This window comes from Serinus canaria, chromosome 1, assembly GCF_022539315.1.
Source record: "Serinus canaria isolate serCan28SL12 chromosome 1, serCan2020, whole genome shotgun sequence".
Taxonomy (NCBI): Eukaryota; Metazoa; Chordata; class Aves; order Passeriformes; family Fringillidae; genus Serinus; species Serinus canaria.
The window spans coordinates 65,391,120-65,408,427 of record NC_066313.1 but is presented as its reverse complement, the minus strand read 5'-3'; the positions used below and the strand labels follow the sequence as shown (position 1 = coordinate 65,408,427).

The window sequence follows — 17,308 nt, the reverse complement described above, 5'->3', positions numbered from 1 at the left end:
ACTCGTGTGTGCATTGGCCAGCTGAGCAGGGCAGATGCCCTCAGTACAAGCTTGTCACTTCTGCTCTGGGTGGTGTCTGTGCTTTCCACAGCCACTTGGTCACTTCCTCCTCTCTGCAGCCCACTTGGCCTTCCCCAGCAAAGGTTACTCTAAAGGTAGACAAAACACTCATGAATGAATGAGCCTTAGGTGCTTATGGGAATGGAGAAGACAAGAAGGAATTGATGATGTAATTTCAGAAGCCTTTTTTTTAGCCAGAAAAAGAGGTGTGCAAGGTTCCTGTAGATGGTCCTTACATTTCACAAGGGACTTGTGATTATTTCTTTCAGTCTCATGGCTGGACATGCAACTCTTTTATTGTGAGAAGCCTGCTAGCACACTGTGATCCCTTACAAAGGCAGATTGGGCACCTCCAGGTTAGCTGTGGAGACCCCAATAAGGTCTGATCACTCTGATTTTCTAAATAGCAGGTGTTTCATTCCAAAAACTCTTTCCTTTTGCTGTTTAGGTACTGGGAAGCTCTGCCTTTCAGTGAAAGGTTCAAATATCTGAAGCAAGGAATGAAGTTTAGGTGCTGCACATTGGGTGCAGCAAAAGGAAGCCATGAAATGTATGTTTGCTCTGTCTGTGCTTGAGGATGCAATTTCTCAGCATTATCCTGCCATGCCTCATGATGCTGGGGATGAAATACAACTGTCTGTGCACGAGCAGCATTCTTATATCCCTGACTGTTCCCCAGAAAATGACTACACTCACCTCTGTGACAGGCTAGGCTCATTAAGAACAGAACTAAGACATGCAATGTGGGATTCCAGTCTGAGTCCTGTTTCCAAAAACTAGTTTCCTGTAAAAAGGAAAGAAAAAGCATGTTGTTATGGTCTGTTACACTGTACCTTTATTTTGATAGTTTCATTCTGTGAAACGGTAAATGATAATGTTTTATAACCAGAAATCAACCCTGCTTCCTTTGCTGGAATTTAATATAAACCAAAGGGTTTATGAAAAAATAAATCTCTCAAGTCCTGCTTGCTACAAGCACTTGTTAACTTGTAGGGATGGTTAAGCTGGCAATGCTTTCAGCAAAAGTTAAAATGTGCAGATGCAGCCTACCATGTGGCCTGGTTTCTCAAACCTTGAGAACAACTGAATTCCTTCCCAGCCCTTCTGAGCTGAACTGAAGAACACAGGTAGGCAAGTAACTTCATTCCTAAGAGATGAAGCTTTAAGTAGCATGTATAAATGTCCTGTCTGTCGTTCATGAGTCATCACAAATCAGATTATGCTCTTCATGCTACTTATGTGCTATGTAATGTAAATCAGCTTTACTAGGGAATGAAGTATCTGAAATCACATTTTTTGAAGTATGAAAAAAATAGAACTTGATGCCTATAAATAAACTTGGATATAAATTGAGTATGACTTCAGAAAATCAGAGCTTTTTATTTTTTTTAATGCAGTTCTCACCAAATTTGTGATAGTCATTGGCAGTGCATTAAAGTGTTCCCAGTCAGAGTTCTCTGTAAAGCACCTGTGTATCTTGTAATCTTATCTGTCCAAGTTCACCTTCAACTTGCATTGTTGCTGTGTGTTTGATAGCTTGGTGCATGAAGACTCAGTGCTGTATTAAAAAACCCCCAAACCAACAACTATTTGATGGTGGCTATTTCCTGTTGCTGAAATTTGAGGGGCTGGCATCTTCCAATCTTCCATTTTCCACCAGATTCCTTGAATGTGTAGAAAAATGATGCTAGCAGGGGTGACTGACAGAAGCACTTAACAGAAATCCTAGGTGGACTCTGCTGGTTCACCTTGTGTGAGCTGTTGTATTGTTTGCTAGAACCTGGCTGCTTTGGGAAGTGCCACTGTGCAGTTGAATGTACAAATGACACAGGTGGCTTTGAGGGAAAGCTTTGTCTGCTGTCATCTTGTTGGGAAAGATGGACTTCATTATTTGATTCAAGTTTTGGGAAGAGAGACTCTCCTCCTCTCTGTGACATTTAACTTACTCATTATTGGCTACAAGATGTAATAAAATCTCAATTTTTTTAATTTTTTTTTTTTAGATAGGCTAGTCTTGTTTAAACATTCTGATACAGAAAAAGCTTTTAAAAAGTGGTACTAATTCTCATACAAAAATTTTCAGTTTTTTTCTTTTTCTACTGCCTAGCCTTTGTAATTACTTCATGGAAAGTTATCCCATACCTCAGATCATGAACCTTCCTAGGCATTTAAAACTGATCTTGCCTGTTGGTTTGAGAGGAAAACCTTCTGTCTTTTCACAGAACCCTTCTGACTAGAAATGATTGATCAGTCTGTCTGGACTCTTCTGGGCATGGCTGTGGAAGAAAAGAGATTAAAGGCTGCACTTTTACAATAATGGAGAAACAGTGCTGGTGCAGGGGAGAGTTTACTGCCAGGGGTCTCAATTTCTCATCTAATTCTTGAGTGTCTCAGAAAAGCAAGTTCTTTTTTTCTCCCCAAGCAATTGTACTGTAGAAAATTAAATATGGTAACCTTATCCTTTTAGTGGTAAACTTGAGAGATCTACCAAAGAAATGAAATTGCATTTGTAAATGTAATGAATACTGTGGTAAACAAATATATTTTTTTCCCTCTGGAGTAAAATAAAGAATAATTTAGTAGCTTAGGCTTTTAAAATTAAAGGCACATTATTGAAAGAAAAAAAAAAGTCTTGCAGTCTGTTTTCTGGCTGGCTGATTGGGAAGCTCTTGGCTAAGACGCTCAGCCTAATGTGGCTGATGATATTAGAAGGTAAAGGTTAAGATGACAACATCTCAAGTTAGAATAAAAATAAAGTAAGGCAGTGTTCTTTCAGGCTTGCAGGTGTGCAGAGGCTTCTCTGTGCAGCTGCTGATTAGATCCAAGCTGAGTACATAAAGCCTGAAATCATCTGTTTCTGTGCTGCTTGTAACTGGGCTGAGGACACGTGTTCACATCCCAGTAGGTGCAGCTACCTTAGCACAGGGTGCTTTATCAGGAAAGTGCAGTGTGTGCTTTGTTAGATAGCACAGGGTGGTGTTCAGATAAGCAGTGAAATGATATAAATGCACCTTTGTTCTTAATGTGATGAAGGGGCTTCTTGTTGTAAAAAGCAGCTCCCCCTCCCCTACCCAGTCTATTAAATATTTTTTAATTGTCTGGGAACTAAAAAGCTCTGAAGCTTCAGTCAGTTTATGAGCAACACCTGCTGGGTACAGTCACAGCCTCAGTTCTTTGTATTCAAGGAAAGTCTGCTATAAAGCCTGTGGAAGTGCTGGGGTAAAGCTGGGGTGGCTTTAAAAATGGGATGTTTTTGTAAATGAAGGTTTGAAAGTACACTCTTACCTTCTGTGGGTGTAAGCATCCAACTGAGCTTAGTAGAAATGCAGTGATGTCTGCAATCCTATTTCTATACAGCTATCAGGATAAATCAGAGATTTGTCAAAGTTGAAAAATGCCTGTAAGATCATCAAGGCCAGCTATTAATGTAGTAGTGCCAGGTTCACCACAATTTTTGGTGTGATATCTTGAGAGAATACTGGGGAGGTGGTAGCAGGGAACCTCTTCAGCATCTCAGCTCTGAGATGAATCTCTTGCTCTCCAGCTGCACACACGAGCCTTTCTAAGCACCAGCTGTTGGGGACTGGGGTTTCCCTTTCCAGTGGAAGCTTCTTCTTTCATCTTGTCACCACTTGGGTAGTTCTTCTTGTAAATTTGAGGCTTTCCAATAATGCTGCATATAATTATAGGTTAAAAAACATTTAGGCTGTGCACTGTAGTTTTGATACATGCTTGGGAGTTTCAGTGTTGAGTTGACATCAAGTGTTTTTTTTAGCAGCTTACTCTTTTAAAAATCCTTCTTTTAAATCCTTCTAATTAAATAAATATTTTTCCAAATGTCTGTTTGGGTTTTTTTTGTAGAATGAAATTGTAGGATATTTCCTAATCTGGGCAAAATGATGCATTTTTTTTTCCTTAGAAGAATAAATGTCAACTATTTTACTGTAAATTTATAGACTATAAAATAAGACATAATTTAAAGTTTTCTGAGTAGCAGGTGTGCATCCCCAAGTTTTATTGAGGTGGGGCTATTTGTGAAGTCTGTGTATTATGAGCAGTTCTTATCTGCTTGGGAATTCACAACAAGCAGTCAGTGTATCTTATAAACAATACAAGAGTATTGACAAAAGCTGCCTGTAAAGATGACTCTGCCTTGTTTATTTCTGGTAAAATACTTGATGCAGTCAACATTTATTATAGCTACATGACCTCATTTTGATCTTAATTTCCTGCTTCTGTTCATAGATAGAGAAAAAAGCCCTAATAAAATACTAGGATTTCCAGTTGTTCTTCACCAGTACCCTAATCTTACACTGTTTGTATATTTGCTATTGGAAATAAACTCTTGGTGTCTTAAACCCTATATTTCACCTTCATGACTCTTGTTGGAACAAGGTATAATACCAGGATATTACTACATGACATGTATCTGTTGTTACCTAATCTGTTTCTTTGAAGTGCTGCCTTAAAATCATCCTCCTACGCACCAATTTATCCACTTAAACCAGTGACTGATTTCCAGAAGTGACAATTTCTGACACTTTGGATAGTTTTGTTTTTTTTTAACTCAAAAGACTGTTATTCCTTGGTTGTACATACAAATTTCAGACCTGTCGGTCCAGGCTTTGTTCTGTGTCCCTGTAATTAACTGAGTTCATGTGTAACAGTCTTTTTTTGTTTTTCCTTTCTTTTTCCTTTGATCAGCTCTTAATTCAGGGATTGCTTTCCTCTTGTGTTCTGATTATGAAAAGAGAGCACAAGTTTTAAAGTTGCTGTTCAGTAGCTGTTTTTTACCATATGCTGTTGGGGCTTGCAAATTCCTTGCAGCAACTCTACTTAATTGTGTCCTTCTAGAACCCCTGTCTGCTATGGTCAGCCTCAGAGCTGGCATCATCTAAACAAGTTGGGCTAACAATGATCATGAATCTGCTGCTGACTGAAAGGAACACAGGTTTTTAAGTGTTATGTACTGGTAGCAATTCCAAATTGTTTAATTCCAAGTCTGGTGTTTATATGTGATGCATCTTTGAAGACTGAACAAGGATTCAAATTGAACAAGGATTGTGATAAGGATGAATGGCATAAAATGGCTCCTTTCATACCTCCACTGCTTGGGTAGAGGAGGAGCAGTACTTCAGGTGTGATATTAAATTGAGTATCCAAGTCTGAGATGGTTATTCCCAGTGTTCCCATGAGGGAAAACAGGATGTTAAAAATCTCTCTTTGGGATGTAGGTTTGAGCATGGGGGGAGCAACCTCAGCTGGGGAGGTTGTAACACTGCAGAAAGCTGCTCTGAATTGTCACTTTGAAACTGTGTACATACCCAGTACTGGATTTGAGAGCAAACATGCCTGTTCTTATATTATCCTATTACTTTCACTTACAATTTTGTCATTGTTTGCTCCAATGGTTCATAACCAGCTCACAAAGATCTTCCTCCCTTAAAAAAGGACAAAAACAAAACACAAAGAAAAAAATTTACGTGCTGGTGGAATTGACTTCTTTTTATGAAAAAATATGGATGGAGATGCTCATATATTCAGTTTTATTTCTGTTCATGTAAATCCCTTTGAACTACATTTTGGCCTATGAGTTCCATAGTGGCTTCTTAAATGGATTATGTATTTTTCGGATTTTGCTTCTAGCTGAAGTCCATATTAATTTCTGAACTCTTATAAGTTCTGATAAAATTCTCTTGATAAGGTATGAATCTGTTAAACCTGCTTCATTGTATGATAACTCTGTTTTGAAGTTACCTAATTTATGCAAGATGTTTTTACAAGAGCAGAAACAGAAATTATTCAATTTGTGTCCTCTGCTAGCTTCAGCTCCTTGAGAGCTCTTGAACAAACAGAAACTACAGCACTTGGGACTGTGCCAGATGGTTTAAAAATTCCCCAGAGAATAAATAAATCTAACTAGTGTTGTATATTTCCATCACATTTGAGATTACCCTTGAAGTTGAGATTTTTGTTGTTTCTCCTTGAAGTTTACCAGTATCTATAGAAATGCATGGAATTGTTTTGGAAGCCCTTGTGGGTGTCACAGGTGAAACTGGAAGGCATACTTGGGAATCCCACCAGAGAGAGACACACCTTGTCTTCCAGGTTTGTATGCTGGGAATCACAGAATGGGTAGGTAAGAAATATGCTTGACTTTTATGATACAAAGTTTCCTTGCTGGCTCTGCAAAACAAGTTTCAGGCTTGACTTCAATGAGAACAGGACATTCAGACATGACCAAGAATAGATTCCTAACATAGATAATTCCCAGATCAACTAAGCTCCCCCAGGGGAGAGAGAGTTGATGAGCAGGAGGAATGAAGTTCACTGTTTGGGGCACCTTTTTTTCTGATTTCTGTTAGTAGTTTGTGTGCTTACTGCTGACTCTCATCAGCAAGCTGCCTTCCAGTTGCAGAGAGAAATGTTTCATAGTCTGAGCTATGGGAAGTAAAAAATAAGCTGTAGAAGGACAAAGTTGTGGATGAACTGAGTTTTAATTTCCTCAGTCAAGAGGGAACTGTTGACTTCACATACTTATTTCTGAAACTTTAAGTTATTTGAAGGCATATCTTGCTTTGATGGCAGCTGAGCATGACAAGTAATACCTTAGGTAAAATTAGAAAGAAACTCTTGTAGTAAGCTGAAGTGAATGGGATTTACATTATCCTTCCAAATAACTTGTTTAAATGACATGAGAACACTGCTGTGTCAGTGACAAAATCACTCTTCCCTTCTCATCCCTCGCCCATCAGACCAGAAATAAGAGTTTCTATTTCCAGTTCAGACAGGAGCCACATGATGGGATTTGCCATGTTACAGCTAAGTATGTTTTTACCAAGCCCAAGACATCAGGACTGTGCTGCCCTTCTCCTTTACAAGCAGGGAACATACCTTACACAGGTATCCAGCTAAGATGTGCCAGTAGTACTGGTGTGGGGGCTGCCCTGGCTGGACACCAGGCACCCTCCAAAGCCACGCTTTCACTCGTCCTCAGCTGGACAGGAGTGAGAAAATATAACAAAAGGTTTGTAGATCGAGGTAAGGACAGGGAGAGATTCTTACCTCACCAATCACTGTCATGTGCAAAGCAGACTTAGCCTGAGTGTAATTTATTACCAATCAAATCAGAGTAAGGTACTGAGAAACAAAACCAAATCTTGAAAGCACCATGCCCCCCCCACCCCTCCCTTCTTCTTGAACTTAACTTCTAATTTTCTCTATCTTCTTCCCCCTCAGCAGCTCAGGGGGACAGGGAATGGGGATTCATCACATATTGTCTCTGCCACTCCTTCCTCCTCAGGAGCAGGACTCCTCACACTCTTCCCCTGCTCCAGAGTGGGGCTGCTCCCCAGGAGGAGAGAGGAGGAGAAAGCTCTCTACCAACTTCTCCAATCTGGGCCTTTCCCACGGTGCAGTTCTTCAGGAAGAGGCTGTTCCAGCCTGGGTCCCTCCCACAGGGTGTAGTCCTTCAGGAACAGGCTGTTCCAGCATGGGTCTCCTGCTGAAGTCCTGCCAGCAAACTGTCTTCACTGTTGGCTTCTCTCTCTATGGGTCCACAGGTCCCTGCCAGGAGCCTGCTGCAGCATGGGCTTCCCATGGAGCTACAGTCTCCTTTGATCTTCCACTGCTCCAGTGTCACATCCTCCACAGGCTGCAGATGGATCTCTGCTCCAGAATGGCTCTCCATGGGCTGCAGGGGTGCAGCTGCCTCACCATGGTTGCTCCATGGGCTGCAGGGGAACCTCAGCTCTGGCACCTGAGCACCTCCTGCCCTGACTTCTGACACCTTCTTCACTGACCTTGGTGTCTGCAGGGCTGTTCCCCTCCTGTGTTCTCATTTTGCTGTCCTAGCTGCCTTTGTACAGTATTTTTCCTCTTCAAACACATTACCCTGGAGGGGCTACCACCATCACTGCAATGGTGGGTGGTGGGTCTGTCCTGGAGCTGGCTGGCATTGACTTTTTTGGACACTGGGGAAACTCTGGGAGCTTCTCATGGAAGTCACCCCTCAGTCCCCTTGCTGCCAAAACCTTGCCACATAAACCCAGTAGAACTGCTAAAATGGAGATGCTGCTATGGAAGGTGAAGCAGTGTGGGCTTTGCTCTGCATTAATAATGAACTGAAATTCTAGAACTCCTGGGTTAATTTGTCACTGTGCTGCTAGGACTTCACAATGCCAATGCTATTCTTCCTGCGAGTATTGTTATCAAAAAGTTAACAGCAGTTACTTAATGAAGCCTAGCTGTTCTTCTTACCTATGTGGTCTCAAGCCAATTCCAAAAATTCTACTGTTTGTGCTGTCAGGCAGTGCTGTGCAGTTGCTGGTGCAGAAATACCTAGCACATACCAGGCACAGTAAATTCAGAAAATAAGGTTTTGCAGTTCTGAAATGAGTAGCATTTACAGTAGCAATTAGTGAAGCAGTGCAAAAGTTGCTTAACCTGATGTATGAAAATGGTGCCGAAAAAAATCAGTAGAACCTCCCTGATGAGCTCAGAAACAACTCCTTCCCACCCATCTTGACTCTATATACCTGTTGTGCTTTCTTACTTACACAGTGATTAAGTGCCTCTATGCTCCCTTTTTCCCTTCAGTTTTGTAGAACCCATACTCATAGCCAAAACAAAATGCTCTCACAGACTTTTTGGAAATATATGTGATAGGTCTCATGGGTCTCTATGAAACCCTTAGCTTGCTTCATGTATGTCACTACTGGTGCAAGAGTCTTGCCTTATAAAGCTGTTTCTCTGAAAGGTCCTTACTGTCTGTTTACTTTATTGACTGTTTTATATCAAAGCTTTCTGGGAAAGCATTTTCTTTTCTGTTCCCCCTGGGTCTTGTGAGTTGTTTTTGGTTTGGTTTGGTTTTTTTATTAGTAGTAGTAGTAACAGTAAATCCATAGCTCTTTTAGACTTTCTCTATGTCAAAACATAAAAGGACCACACATTTAATTACTTTCAGCTATTAAATTTGAAATACTTCTCCATCCAGCTGTGTCTGTATGGATTTATATTTGAACACTATAACTACCTAATGATTTAATTCTCTTTACAGCTACTAACAAGCTGATGAAATCTTAATATTTTAAGCAGTTAGAGATTGACAAGATTAGACTAATGTGACTCCCAGGGAGAGCAGCGTTCAGTGTTTTGTCCTGTGCTAATTTTGCCTTCAGGTGTAGTATTCATTATTCCCCTGACTCCCAGGCAAAGTGGTGGTTCAAGATTTTGGAGCTGAAGGAAGTCTAGTTGGGTGGAAGTGCCCAGCACCTCATTTCAGAGCAGTTGGTAATTCAGCATCTGGGTGAGAATGGCTTTGAAATCCTTCCTTGCTGTGTTTATTCTTGGGTTCTTTGCTGGTTGTTATTTGGGAGGAGTTAATTGTGCTGCTGGTTGCTCAGGCATTTGATACTGTCACAAGACAAAGCAGCTGTTCTTGTGAACTGTGAGATTAGCAGACAAGCTGGAACGTGTACAGATGTGTGTTTCCAAAGTACTAGAAATCTATTTATTGAACATTACTTGGCAGTGATGGCAAAGTGTTGAAATGCTACTAGGTTGCAAGCTGTTTTATTTATACTCTGTCCTCATTATCTGATGAATCATGTGCATTTGTCTTTCACAGTTTTTTAGTGAATGTTCTTGTGACAAAAGGAGCATTGAACTCAGTAGTAACACTTTTGGTCTCTGCCGCAGTATCACCCGCTGCATGACACTGCTCTTGGCGTCCAACTTTCTGTAAGCAGAACCTTCTTTAAGGAAAGTTTGTAGTCTGAAACCTGCTGCAGTTGAGAGTTTGTGGGAAAACATTAAATAGGGAAAGAAGGAACTCCTTGGTTTCAAGTCATTGAGGAATTTCTAGCCTCATTAAAGGAGCTAGAAGTTATTGCAGTGCCTGACTTTTTGGACCAAGCATACTCACATCTGCTAGACTGAATAGAATCTAACTTTTCCCATCTCCCAGAGCCAGCACTGATTTAAACCACTTATCATCTTCTTCAGTGATAGTAGAAGAAGGTGGTTATTGTAGTGAATGAGTTATAAAAGTGGTGTCATCCCTGGGTATCGTGGGATGGTTTTAACCAAATATGGGATGATGCTCACTTCAGGAGTCTTCATGATCTGCCATGTAGGAAATCTTGATCTCTTGGCTAGGGAAAAACAGACCAAAGTGAATTTCATAGTGAATCAACATATTAGTTAATATTTTAAATTTAAAATATTGAGAACTTCTATCTGAAACTACAGAATTAAAAAACTGTCACTTCATAAACATGGTGCATGGAGCATTTATTTCAGTATTGCCAGTTTAAATCTGCTAAAATGAAGTTCATGATCTTCTGATCTGTATTGGAGAAGTAGATAGTGACCATAAATGGGCAAAATACTTCATTGAGCTCTCCAACTTTCCTTCCCACCCCCCCAAAAGGAAATGAATGCAGAGAATGCATTAATTGTTTGGGACTGTCCACATGACAGCCTTATCTTCTCAGGCAAGCCCTTTTAAAAATAGGGTATGTGTTAAACATGATGAAGTTTTAAAAACAACATATTTTATAAAGCTCTTACTAGAACTGCCAATTTAAGCTAAAACATGGTTTTCAGGAGAAAATTCCTAGCTAATACCTGAATTTTTACTTTTGTAGTTTGTAAGAACTTGGGTTAAAGAAGTTTACGAAGAGCTGCTGTTCCAAGCAAGTTGTACTTTGCTAAGTCTTTTCCTGGGAACTGTGTCCTAAACTTGGAAATAAACTTGCATATGCTCAAAGTATAAAACTGGTGGATGAATTGTTTTACTAATCTACATATTCAAGAGCATAAGGATCATCATGAGACCTCTGTACTGACACTTCTGTGGGTTGCAGAGTACTCAAGAGGAGTGAATTTGAGCTGTGTCTGAAAGGTGGAAAAGCATCAAGCCTGACTGGCCTAAACATAGGAGCAAAATACTGAGTGCAAGAGCCATCCTTGCTTGAGCACTGCTCCTCTTGTGTCTGGCTGTGCTGTCACTGCCGCCATCTCTGAAGTTCTTGGATAGGCAAAATATTGCCTCTTCAGTGACATTATAGAGCACTTGTTGCTTGCCTCTTACATTACAGTCTTGTTTGGTTGGTTTTGGTACTGGGGTTTGGTTTTTTGGTTTATTTTTTTTTCAACCAAGCACCACTGTCCAGTGCTTGCATAAAGAAAGGCACCTATTGTCTGCTCAGGCATCTAAACCAACTTATAACTCTTAGACATTCTTTCCTGTTAAGTAACTTGATCCACCTTCTGTCATTGTACTGCTTACTTGAATTTGGATATTTGGCATAGAAGCACCTTGTATGTGTGTGTGTGTAGCACACAGAATGTGTTAGGTGTTCCACAAGTTTCCAGCTGCAACTTAGCTACAGTGATGATTTGCTAAACGTATGCTGGGCAACTCTGGTACTTTTTTCTGCTTGTTGACTGTATCAAAACTCATCAATGTAAGTAATTCCTGGGCTGGTCTTGAATAAGAATTATTTTGAAAACTGAATTTTATTTCATTTTAGCTTACCTGTCTAAAAAAAGAACTTTCTTTAGGGTGGTATAGTAGTTGTCTTCAGCTTTGCCTTCAGCAGGAGTATGCCCAGTATGTGGCATGAGGCTGAATGTCAGAGTAAAGTACATGCACTGCTCCATAGCAGCTCTTTAGAAGCAAACCTAGCTGGATCTTGACCAGTCATCTGGGAAAAATATAGGCCAGGCAAATAGGAAGAAGACTGTCTCCTGAAAGCAAAACTTTATTCCATGCAATCCTTCAATGTTCCTCTAGTCAATCAATCCTTTAATGTGTTTTCTGATGCTTTAAGCTTCGGCTAAATCCATGAGCCTGTAGAGAAGAAATGTGAAAGCACTAGCAGCCAGGGATGGCAGTTAGCTTGAATCTCTAAAAACTGCTTTTACTGAAACTTTCTTTGCCAGCCCCGGTGTTCCAGCTTTCTGCTCCTGGGCTTGTGTTGTGCTGGCCCAGACATGCAGCAAAATTAATTGGAGTTGATGGTAGATGCTTATTACTGCCTGCTGAGAACCTGACTTGGAGTTTTCTAAACTGTTATTTTTAGACTGTACAGTAAGTGCAGATGGGTTATAGAAATGCTTAGTAATTTGGCTGTCACTCCTTTCTCTTTGGGATAGCATTTCTCTTGGCTGGAAGTCCTTCTTATTTATGTAAAAACGAAGATATCAGTATTCCTTCATCAGTAAGTCAGCTGATGGTGGCAGATTCTTCTGTTCTAGTTTCTAAATACCTCTAGCATAAACAAAGTCATCAAATTGCTTGTGTGACTGCATAAGTTGAATGACACCAAGCTGGTCTTTTATCTTTTTATTGGAAAGATGCATTTTTATTGGTGAAAACTGGTCAGTGGAGCCCTTTCACCAGAGTGGAAAGCAGCAGAATGCAGCAGTTTTAGAAGTATAATAGGTCCAAATGATCAGCGCTGGACTAACTGGATGGCAGTAAAAACATTCATAGCAGTTAAAGGAAAACAATTTTTTCCCTCTCCCACCCTTCTTTCTAGTTGAGAATAGTTACAGATATCTACACTTTGGCTGGCATTTGGTTGTGGGTTTTTTTAAGATAAGAACTTTGCCTCCTTGTCAAATGCCTGGTACATAGCAGGATATGATATGCAGCTTGTTTTGTCTCTGTACATGTTTCACTGCTGTGGCTGAGTTCTATCTTGTGGATATCCAAGTTAACACTAACTAAAAGGAGACTCATTCCAATTGCTCCTAATTTTTTCTCACATTGCCTTGCTTTCTTATTAACAGATGTCAAACTCCTAGTAATTAGCAAAGCACAGGGTGTTGATTTCTGAGCAGTATCCTGTTTCTCTTTTGTTTGCTTTTAAGTGTACATAGCTTGATGATGAGTGGGGTGCATTATTCAAATCCAGCAGTGCGGATGCTTCCAGCCCCAAGTCAGGAAATACTTGACTTTTGAAGAATAACAGCTGCCGCACGGATTTCTGGCTCTGCTGTGATATCATGAAACGAGCCCGAGGAATGCCGTGACAGCACTGCCAGCCCTTTGTGAGAGGGGGATCCTTTCTGCACTCTCTTATCCCGGGATTCTGTTCCTCAGTCTTGGTGTTCATGACACCGAGGTTTGGTGACAGCTCTGCTTGGACATGCCTCTGCTTCTGAGCTGGATCTCATGCCAGAAGGTACTGTCTGCTCCTGTTGGGTGTGTGTGTGTGAAGTTCATTCAGCTCCCATCTCTTTGTACAGTGGAAGGGATCTGCCACTGCACTTTGCGTGGTGATGCAGTGAAAGGGGTTGAGCTTTTTCCTTGTCTTGAAAGTAATTGCCCTGCTGGAAATGCTGTCATTAAGTAGCCACATTTGTTAGGCATGTTTGTTAGATTAGTACTTTGCAGTCACACTTCTGTTTATAAGCCTTACAGTATGAAGAGGGGCTTTGCTTTGTTAATAAATTCCAAACTGAAGTTTTCCATGTGGAAGCTAGACAGAAATTAGGATGAGCTGCAGCTTCTCTGCACAATGAAATTCTGTTCCTTTGTGGAAATAATGGAATCCAGCCAGTGAATTTTGTTCTTCTTTGCAATATTCATAGCATTCCAGTTCTAAGTTTGGATTAAAATTGAAGGCACTGCTCAAGTAATTACGGAGGGGTGCATTTGAAAGTTATCCCTCCAGCCAAAAGGGGAACATCCACCTTTGTTCACTGGAGGCTCTTGTAAATTCAAAGGGTTGGGGTTTTTTTTTTGTTGTTTTTAATGCTTCCACTTCTGTCACTGCTGTTCAAGAAAGCATGTAGTGTTACGACTCTGCGCTTTCTAGACTTGTGACAAAATGTGCTATTGTTATGCTACATCAGGCATGATTTAGTAGGCTCAACAGTCTCTATTTTGCAACTTAAAGTTATTGGTGATAAATACTCATAACTGAAGTTCCGTTTTTGAGGTTTTAAGGGTTGTGGCAGTTGGAATTGATTTTAGCAAAACCTCAGTTACATGACATGAGATGAATTTGGTTGTAATTATTTTTCTGCAGACCTCCCTTTGGTTTTAATCTACATTTTGGTCAGAGGAAAGACGTTGCATTCCTTATATCAGTTAAAGTGATGGTCATTTCTAATATAAAGATACTATTCTGTGTAGAGCACAGTGAAGTGTCTTGATGTATAGTAGAATATTTCTTGGCAGTACTAATCACATGCCCTTTGTGCAGTGTGCTACTAATGCCCTCCTTTATGAATTAACACTGTTGCAGGTCTAGTCACAAGGGACAGAACTACATCCAGCCCTTGAACTGCAGAGCAGGAATTAGCTGAGTGCTGCCACCTTATTCTACAGTATCTGGCCAAATGGAGGATGTAGTAGCTCAAAAGGTTTCTAAGCAAGGTCATAGGTGTGTGGTACAAATAGAGGAGACTGGGGATTATCTGGCTAAATTTGGTGCTGTCATTAGTTTTGATTATCAAAACTCTACTGCCAGTGGTAAACGAATTTTGTGTCAGTGTCATGCTTTATTTATTATGTTGCTTTTTCAGATCAGAATCTAATTGTAGGTGATGCAGAGCTTGGCCACTGCCATCTATTTTCATTTGAGTGCAGCTGACTTTTCCTTTTTGAATTGCCACACATTGAATCTGCTCTGTTTGGGTGAAGACTGGTTCATACAATCGTGAGTTACTCAGATGTGAATAAAAAACTTGATGTGGGTTCCCAAGTGTGGTTTTGTTTTTTTGTTTTTTTTTTTTTCCCTTTTTCTGTAATTACTCTTACTTGATCAAATATATTTCCCTGGAGGAAAATATTGCCTCTTCAGTTATAGAGCTCTTGTTACTTGCCTCTTACATTGCTTTGGTTGGTTGGTTTTGGTATTGGGGTTTGGTTTTCTGGTTTCTTTTTTCTCAACCAAGTTTTTTAGTGTTGTTCACACTGCAGAGCCAAACTAGTATCACAGGTTTAGTTTTGTACTTATGGTACCCACTGTCTCTCCTTGTCTTATTGGTCTCTTGTGTTGTTTGGAACAGGCCTGAGGAAGGATCTCTGCTCTTGAGTTCTCTTGGCTCTGTTCAGAGATTGTGGAGTTACTATGAGCACTGTTTCAAGGGTCTTAAAGTACACATGCTGCTGTTTCTTCCTGACAAGCCTGAATGCTCTTGACATTCTGGAGGGGAAGAAAGGCCACCTGAAACTCTCAGATCAATTTTGTTGATTTCAGGTCATTAATACCTGAGAAAGTTCTGAGTGCCTGTTGCTGTTCAAGCCTGAGGTCGCTGCTGCATTAGAGAAAGCTTTGTGTGCTGTTCCAGCACGTTTGACTAGGTGTATTGGGGTGGAGGCTAATTTCCTTGTTCTGATTCATGGAACAGTCTGCTGCTGCTTAGCAGTATAGGAAATTTCATGAATAAAACTTATAATAATGCCCTAGATTATGTTTCTGCATTTAAGAACTGGTGTTCCAGCACTACACCATCAGCTCCTACCCTTCAGGATTGAGAAGCCCTGTGCAGCTCCCTTTGGAACATAGTCATTTCCTTCTCTGTCCAGCAATATTTGGAAAAAGATGATAGGCCCCTGGGATTTGGGAGAGGCAAAATCTGGGAGAATTAAGTCTTCTTGAATTGTCCCACCATAGGGTTTGTTTGGGCTGGAAGTCTGTTTCTCTCACCCTGAGAATACACTGTGTAGCCCTGTCTCATCCGGTCTTTCTTCTTGATGTAATTGTCTTCAAGGCTTGAAAAAAAATATCTGAGTATGTTAAATAGATCAATTGCTTAAATATTTTAAGGATTTAATTTCTTTATAATCAAGTGAATACAGAAAACCTATACAATAACTCATTTAACATTTTAATTTTGCTCTACTGTAACTGCTGCTAGTAGATATTGAAGATTGTCAATGGCCCTGCGGGTTTCAGGAGTAAGAATCCCATTTCTCCCCTCTGGCTGCTTAATTTAATGAGACTTCTGCAGGGAAATACTAGAACTTGGAAACACATTAGTAAGTTTTGACTGTTTCAGGAGTCTATCATCTTAATATTCCTAAACTGATTTCTAAAAGTAGTTAAGGATTTTCATCCAGATAATTCAGTATTTTAAAAGCTCCATTCTGCTTATTATCTTGTCTAACTTTGCCCTGCAATTTTGACATTAAGAGATAATAAGGTAATATCCGAATCAAAAAAAGTTACACAACTTCGATGGTGAAATTTTGACTGGGGTTTCTTGATACACAGAGAAACAAAATGTCAAAACCCAATGGTATATGTCAAAGAAATGTATAAAAAGCCATACTGGGATGTATGACTGAGAATAATGTAACTTTTCCTGCATCTTGCATTTCAGGAAAACACAGATGCGGAATGTTGTTTAGACTCCACTTGATCCCACTTAGGGGTTTTGCTCAAAGTCACATCTTTACATGAAAATACTTTATTCTCATCAAGTGCATCTCAGAAGTAGCTCTTGGTTCTTGATAAGAAATTTTCACTCTGTGAGAGAAGAGGGTCAGGTCTAACAGCACAGGCTGGCACATCATCAGTCATTGCAGCACACAGTTACTCCTGTACACTAAAGAACAATAAAATTCATGTGCACAACCTGGCAATGTTAGTATCTATCTTGCATGTTATAGTTGAGCTGTTTTTTACACCATGCTAGTGAGAGTACCCATGAAACAACTAACAAGCATCTGGAACTGGTTCTGGGCTGTCTGACAGATATTAGTTATCAATTGTGACATCCCTGTATTGCATTACATTGTTTTTCTTTTCATCTGTATTTAAGAAAAGTATTCATATCTGCAGAGATTAAACAGGTCTCAAAATGTTCACTTTGATATTTTATTTTAGTCTGTCAATAGGTTGAAAAGAAGAAAAGTGAATGCTGATGAGGGAGCACCCAAAAAAAACCCATAGCCTATAAAAAAGTTTACCTAAACAAAGCAGGGAGTAAGTATTGTTTGGGCTGTATGAGCTGAAACCCCTGCTGTAATGCTAGGATCCCTCTAGGCAAGTGAAAATACTGTAGCAATTTATGTATTGCAAAAGCTTTTTAAGGAGCAGAGATACTGAATTAATAATTGTGGCTGAAATACTGGTGTCTGAAGAGCACACACAATCTGGAAAAGATGGAAATAAAAGTGATAAAATTCAGGATACTTAGAGTGGTGGGTTGCTGTGAATAAAATTGCAATTACTTAACACTGCATTTGTGAGGGAGATCTCTGACAGGAGAGGGAATGGAT

At 40.0% G+C, this 17,308-nt stretch overlaps 1 protein-coding gene across 4 annotated transcripts in view; it reads left to right on the top strand.

The window, feature by feature from the left end:
* The window catches only part of TBC1D4 (TBC1 domain family member 4), a 110,535-nt gene that overhangs the window by 48,558 nt on the left and 44,669 nt on the right, over positions 1-17,308 (top strand). Inside the window, exon 1 of one of the 4 annotated variants that reach the window (XM_050981512.1) lies at positions 13,139-13,256. The exons of the other annotated variants lie outside the window; for them this stretch is intronic. Within the exon in view, the coding sequence (XP_050837469.1) occupies positions 13,221-13,256 (36 nt within the window). The 5' untranslated portion in view covers positions 13,139-13,220. Of the gene's footprint in view, positions 1-13,138; positions 13,257-17,308 lie in introns of those variants that run through there. 4 annotated transcript variants of the gene reach the window in all.